Source organism: Pavona decussata, unplaced genomic scaffold, assembly GCF_977016875.1.
Source record: "Pavona decussata unplaced genomic scaffold, jaPavDecu1.1 SCAFFOLD_134, whole genome shotgun sequence".
Classification (NCBI taxonomy): domain Eukaryota; kingdom Metazoa; phylum Cnidaria; class Anthozoa; order Scleractinia; family Agariciidae; genus Pavona; species Pavona decussata.
Window position 1 is genome coordinate 3,079,127 of NW_028145547.1, and position 7,240 is coordinate 3,086,366.

The 7,240-nt window shown below is 40.2% G+C and overlaps 1 protein-coding gene across 1 annotated transcript; it reads left to right on the plus strand.

Annotated features, from left to right (window-relative positions):
• Nucleotides 1–6,371: 6,371 nt before the first annotated feature.
• Nucleotides 6,372–7,240, plus strand: LOC146467749 (uncharacterized). Its single transcript, XM_085125368.1, has one exon. The coding sequence runs from the start codon at nucleotides 6,467–6,469 to the stop codon at nucleotides 7,220–7,222; it is 756 nt and encodes a 251-aa protein (XP_084981494.1). The 5' UTR covers nucleotides 6,372–6,466; the 3' UTR covers nucleotides 7,223–7,240.

Consider the following 7,240-nt stretch of genomic DNA (forward strand, 5'->3'; position numbering starts at 1 on the left):
CCATTATTCTTGGCTTGTCGACTGATAATTCATTGATTCATTTTTGGTCATGGCGGGGTCTTATTAGCTTGTTAGATGTCTTTGGCGTCTTTTCCTTTAGTGCAATGGGTCAAATTAGCTTTTTGCTTTACCATTCAGTTGTTTTGAATGCGGCATTGTTTTCGTTACCGCATAGATACGCAGAACACAGCCGCGCCTTTATTCATAGTATAGTTTTCATGCTGAATAAATTGTAGCTAGCAGTAAGAATTAGTTTGACGTTTTGTCATTTTCTTTTGTGTGATCACATAACATCAATTAGAGCAAAAATATTCAGGTTTCATCTTACTTAAATGTATCTAAGGTTATGTGGAGCGTATAGTTAGATTTTTAAGCTCCAAGTTTAGCAGACATTAGTGAAGTGCATTTCAGTGAACAAATAAAGTTCATAGTCTTGGCAGTGAGTCAAGTAAAAAGCTCGTTATCAGCTCAATTTGTTTAGGAATGTACTTCTCAGTCTTAACTATAGCGTATTGATTGCTAAAGGTAATTTTCTTTATAACAATTTGGAAATTGGTTTCCCTTAAGAGCGGCTTTGTACTGATTGCCGTAATGCCGAACGCCAGATTGTGATGTGGCCGATCACGTCACAAGGCTGTGGCAAGCGCGGGAAAACGTCCTAAAGTATTGCTCCTGATTGGTTAAAAAATCCACTTTTCTTATTGGTTATAGCCAGCCAGAACCAATCAAAGAGTTTATCAAAAAGTAAGCGTAAGAACCTCGGCAGTCGGGGACAAAACCTCGCGCGTTCGTCCGCTTGCTAGGATGGAACAGTTGTTATTGATACAATTACCACGTAACTGATTTGAGGAGCTTATTATATATCCTCTAGTTATTTAGGCGAGCTTTTGTGTATAATTTGCTTTGATTGCTTCTTAGATAAATCCTTCCTTTTGCTCAGCGGGACGCAATTATTTTGACGTGGCGAATTTTTTTTTTTGATCAAACGCGGTTTAAACCAGTGAAGACTTTCTGAAGTTGAGAAAATCCAGATGTGACCGAAGTCCCACAACATATTAAAGGTCTCGGAATATCTTTGATTTGTGGAGGATGAAGGTTTCTTTTTCATGTCAACGACCACGGTGCCGTCTGCGTACCTTCTCAATTTAAAGAAAAAATTGGAAATTTTTGCATTTTTTGGCAACTTTCCGATGGTTTCCGTTTTGTTTTTGCTATTCAGAAGTGGTAACCGTGGGAGACGGAGATGTTTGTTTGGTTTTATTATTTACGTTTTATTTGCTAAGCAAATGTAGCCATCGGAAAGTTGACCAGAAAATGCTAAAAATCGATTTAAAAAAAAAACCGCTCGGCAACAGTATTGAGAGCAGCGTTGCCGTCTTGTTTATCCAACGTTTTTTTTTTCTTCCCAAAAGCAATCGTATGCGTCAAAATGGAACAATCAGAAAGCAAGCGCTTTGAGCAGAAGGGAGGAACGTAAATATATATTTTTTAGCAGATTTAGGAAGCAGGCTGTAGTATAAAGCCAAGCTGTTGTTTTAATGAGAGTACGCCACCTAGTGGTCAATCAAGTTTTGAGAAAAAAAAAACATTTAGAGTATAGATTATCAATATTGAATGCAGAATACAGGCGACCTTGTAGTGTGTAAGATTCAGCAGTAGAATATATAGCCATATGTATCTTCATTAACCTTATATTAGCAGGGGTAGACTGTATCGTAATGTGGTGAATAAAGCTTTTAGTGCTTGTATTTTGTCTTCTCTTTTACTGTGTCGCTGCTGTTAAATGAGATTTTACTGACTGGTCAGTAAAAGCCTGTTGATTGGACGTGACTCTCATTCTCAGTAAGCCATTCATTCGTGCTTCCAAGGTCATCAAATCAATAGTTTCGGTTGTAGCTTAGCTCACAACATTGTCGCTTTGTTTCTCTTTAGGATACTATAACATTTATTTGAATTGGCCGGAAGTATTAGGCCCCATTCAAAACTAGGTAAGTACACGTGTAACGGCAAACTGCAGGCTATCAAAAAATGCAAACGAACTGTTCAAGGTTCACCTTGCAGTTCTGGCCTTACGTTGTTCAAAGGGCGGATAACTTTATCCAGCGGATAAATTGCTATCTAACGGGTAAAAAGTATTAGCTGGAGTACATTTTATCCGCTGGCTAGCGATTTACCCACTTGATAAAGTGATCCGCTCTTTGAATAACTGCATTCTCGACTCCAGAGCTCTTCTGCGCATGACCGGCTAGAAGCGTAAGCACTGGGGTCGAGATTGTGAATAACTGGGTTTAGGATACCTCAGTCACCGACTATCTCGTAACGCGCAATCTGATTGGCCACACAGGTGCCGTCTATCGATCGATAGACGGCAGTTTGTCAGAGCGCGCGCGATTTCGCATACATCCTTGCACAAATATATCAAAATTAATGAAATAAAAATTTTTTTTTGCTTGATAGATCGATCACTGAGGTATGCTAAAACAATTAGACGGCTCGCTCTCGGTTTCAATCGCCTTTGATAGTTGGCTTGGGGCTTCGCCCCTCGCCAACTATCCGCCGATAGAAACCTCGAGCTCGCCGTCTAATTGTTAACTAGTCGGCAGTGTTGTCAGTATTTGCTGTCAATTTACCGAAAGATATTTCGTGAAACAATCTTAACCTCCGTCGGTCCGAATGGCGACCAGTATCTAATTTCTCCTTACAATGTCGATACAGGTCATGAGAATATAGGAAACGATCATCAAGGATGAATTAAGGAGGGTGCCTACTTTTGTTACTGCGCATTAATCTTCTGCGCATGTCGAGATACTCGGGTTTCCTATGGGTGGTGCCTACTAATACAGGGATATTTTTGCGCGGTTTGAAACTATGTGGAGAAAGCAGAACTTAGCGAGTGCTTTCGGTATCCAAAAAGAAAATTGGGAGTAACCATGCATTTTTCAGAGATAATTAAGCTTCAATTTGGAAAAAAAAACGCCATACATTGCTTTTCATTTTACTGCTTTTTAGAATAGTTGTTGCTTATTTGTCACTGAAAAATGCGTGGTTACCCCCTTTTTTTGGATTTCAATAGCCCTTGCTAAGATCTGCTTTTCTCGCATAGTCAAACCACGCAAAACTAGTACTACTCCGGTTTTAGTAGGCACCGTCGTTAAACAAGTTCTCCCAACTACATTGTAGTACCATAACAAGTGTGTGTAGAACAGTGTGAAGAATGGGTAGGTTGATAATGGTGCTTAACAACAAAAGAAGTCACTTCATGCAACGGATGTTTGCGTTTCACTTGGGAACTGACAAAATTGGTTCAGACCAATGTCCGTGCCCAGGAACGGTGCCTGAAGATAAGCCTTCACTCAAAAGAAGCTCCCACCTCCCAGTGCTGGTACCCAGATTTCACCCAGCGGTTCATTTCGGTGCATATCTATTCGTATGGCCTTAACCACTTCAGAAATTCGTTTTTAGTCGTGGATAAAATTTGCAGTTCTCTCGGCAAAATGTCGGCTCAAAATTTCGTAACACTGCATGGAAAACTCATTCCTTTCGTTTTTGAACAGCAAGCACGTAGAGATCAATTCGTATTAACTCACACAAATACAGTAGACCGCACTCAAAACCATCTGGGAATAAAGGACACAACATTTGAAATTTATACAATGAAGAATTGAAAAATTGTCAAATACTTTTGAAATGTTCAGTTCGTGGCTAGTCTGACGTGGCGTTTCGTCTCGGCCAAGAGACTCTTCAGACTACCTTTCAGAATTTATAGGAAAACTCGTTGAGCATCACGCCCAAAGTCCCGTTTGCAAATTCAAGATGTTAGAAGTCTGGCCCTCTATCGCAGAGGGATTCCCAACCGCACGTACACGAGATGAAATTTATCAGTACCAGGGGCGTGGCCAGGATTTTTCCAGAGGTACGCACAATTTTCCAAATCCCCCTGCACCCCCCCCCCCCCCTCCTTACCCCTCTCATTTTTTTTCCACGTGCCATGATGACATGAATAATTTTTCTTTATCGTCAGGATGGTGACGTTATGCTGTAAGTGTAAGCGTGGTATGAAATGGCAACTAAGCCGTTAAATTATTTGCTGCTTTCTTGGGTTCATTGAACTATTGAAGTGCTTTGATCCCTTCATTCATCAATTAAGCCAACAAAAATTAAAACTGTGGGCCACATCATTGTTTTTGAGCAGCATTAAGTACAAGCTTACTCAGTATAAATCTACAAATAAACAATCAAAGTGTACATGTCTATAGATCTACATCGTCAGGAGCAAAAAAAAAAACTGAGGCACTGTAAATTAACATAACTATAGATACTTTATCTTTCATAAAGGCAAAAGGGATATAACGGTTTACCGATACAAACAAAAAGCTAACCGTCTATCCTTCCTTCCAGCAAAGACAGAAATGACCTAATTTAGGTCTATCTCCTTGTCTTTGTGAATAATTTATGTATTACGGATAGCGAGGACAGCGAGGACAACCTCGCATCTGGCATTGCACTCCGAAGTGGCGTACGTCAGTTTAGCCTTTTCATGCTACTAAAGCTCCGCTCTGCAGCGCATATAGACACACGGTATGTGAGAAGCGTCTTGGCTGCTACAGCTATTCTAGGGTAAAATTCTGGGATAGAAAAGTCAAGTGTCTCCACCAAGGCCTGGGGAGTGCCATCTTCAACCAACAGCCACTTATGACGCAACCTAGTCACTTCTCGTTTTATTCATTTTATTTTACTTTATCTTACCTGAGTTTATTTTATTTTATTTTATTTTTATTTTATTTTCGACTTTTTCAGGTACGCACGTGCGAATGTGCGTACAGGTAGCTACGCCTCTGAGTGCAACTGATAAAGAATTGAAAAATTTTCTAAAGGTCTCTGAAGAGTCTCTTGGCCGAGACGAAACGCCACGTCAGACTAGCCACGAACATTTCACAAGTATTTGACAATATTTGAAGTATTTTTTTAAATGTTCTCGATGCGGGGTGCTCCGGGCTGAGTTGTCAGAAAGATGGGGAAAAGAACAGTTTAATTCCAAATAGTTTTGTGGCCTTCTTAAAGGTACACTTGTTCGGATGCCCTAGTTGAAAATTTAAGTTGCAGAAAGTTTTAGGACACGAAATGTTAATTCTCGTTGACCTTATTGTACAGTTTTAACGACACATTTGCCCCTCCAAAAACGGAAGGAATTAGTGTTACGAAATTTTAAGCTGACATTTTCACCGAAGAAAGCTTAAATTTTTCGGCTTCAAAACTGTTTAAATTTCTGAGGCGATTCAAGGCCTTCCAAACAGATATCAATCGAAACGAACCATTGAGTTCAGCTGTTGAGTTCTCCAGTTTGTTTTCACAGCTTAAGAACCAAACGTCTCTTGCAAGTCAGATAGTTATTAGTTTTGCAGATTGATTCTTCAGATCGTGTCACTCATCACCCTCATGCAATTAACCCTGTATAATCACCTGCACAGAAGTTGCGCTTTTTACGGTGTTCAAACGGGGATAGAAAGTTTGCTTTCTTGACATATGTCAAACTTTAAATTGTATTAAAAGAATAATTTTAAACAAAACAAAAAATGGATTTTCCGCGTGAGCTTTGTTTTCATTCCGATTTGAAATTAAAGAGCAAACGGCTATTAATAGATTTGCATTCACTATTATATTTACCGTGTGCGGCCGGCCGGGTGACTGGTTTGCTCCCCCGGAAGATTACTAATAGCAGGTTGATGGTTCGAGGTTGGATCCTGAATCGTTTCAGTGCTGTCGTTTCATGTTGTTTCTGTATATTATTTCTTTATAATAACCTTTTTCTATGTGAACGTTGATAATTAACCAGGAGCCCATGAATTAACTGACTCTCAGCCTTGGTAATGTTCTTAGTAAGAACTTTTTTTATTTTGTAATGAACAGTATAGAAACACGGATAAAATAATACATGTAAAACTTCAGTCTATACAGTCCAATTAGCCGCACAATAGAGCATGTCACAAGCAACTTGACACTACGCTGCGGCACATGCATGGCTCTTTGATAGGTGTCTTGGTGACGTCCGCATAGATTTATACAACTGAGAAGTGAGAAGCTTGACTCCACATTTTCTTTTTCCACGGCGCGGTGTGTAAATGGGTTTTGGCAATCTGGTAGGGAAACGTGTTAAACTGTGCGGGTATAATCCTGTGAAATGCTCCTGAACAAATAAAAGAACAAACATACCTGAACAAATGAATGCACGGGATGAATAAAAAAAAACCTCGAAAACCACACCCTCGGAAATGGCAACAAGATAAACTTACGCCTTGTGGACACCTTTTTATCACGCCAGAAGTGGAAGTCCCGAAGAACAAGAATAACCGAAAATTACTGTGGAAGAAGAAGAGTTTTGTGCGTTTTCTGGTCTTGGTGAAAAGTTGTCTGGAAGACTGTCAAACTGGGGACCAGTCTCCGGTTCAACACTCATCCAATATGGCGGATGACCAGTCGAATGCGGATATTGCACCATTCGGTGCAATTTTCACTTTTGTTTGCTCGTTTCCCTATAACTTCTTTACTCAATAAGTCAACGACAACAGTGACAAGACTCTTGCCAGCCATGGCTTCACCTTTAAAACGTATGAAACACAGTTCAAATGGCTCCGAGGAAAGTACAGAACCGATATTCTTCTTCTCCGGTTCTAGGTATCCATATTGCCAGTTTTCTAACTTTTACGAAGTTGATATCGAGATGGAAGAAGGTGTGTTCCCGTCGGTGGAACATTATTTCCAAGGTATGAAATTCATTTCTAAAGACAGGAAGCGATTTATGAAAGGTGAAGAGTTTGACAAGAAGAAAGAGACGAAGGCTACGAATGCGAAGGAAGAGATGGCTAAGGGAAGGCTGGCCAAGTCTGCTGGCTCGAAGTCTGGTTCTGCCAAGTACAACTTGACGTTAGCTTCCGACGGTTTAGACCAAGAAGTGGCGAAGCGCAGGATGAAAAGGGCTCTGGAAAAGAAGTTTGAGAAAGAGCCCTTCAAGAGTCTTCTTTTAGAAACTGGCGCTACAAGACAACTGATCCACATCCCAATGCGGGGTAAAACTGATTTCTGGACCGGGAAAAGGGATAAGAACACTGGGGAAATTGTTGGAGAGAATACAATGGGAAAGCTGCTTATGGAAGTGCGACATGCTTTGCTGAGAAAAGACCATGATGACAGTAGTGGTAAAGACTGCAGCAATGATGCAGATTAGAAAAAAAAAATAAGCAAA

What these genes read in the sequence shown, in the direction of transcription:
- LOC146467749 (XM_085125368.1), top strand. Translation starts at nt 6,467, where the DNA reads ATGACCAGTCGAATGCGGATATTGCACCATTCGGTGCAATTTTCACTT.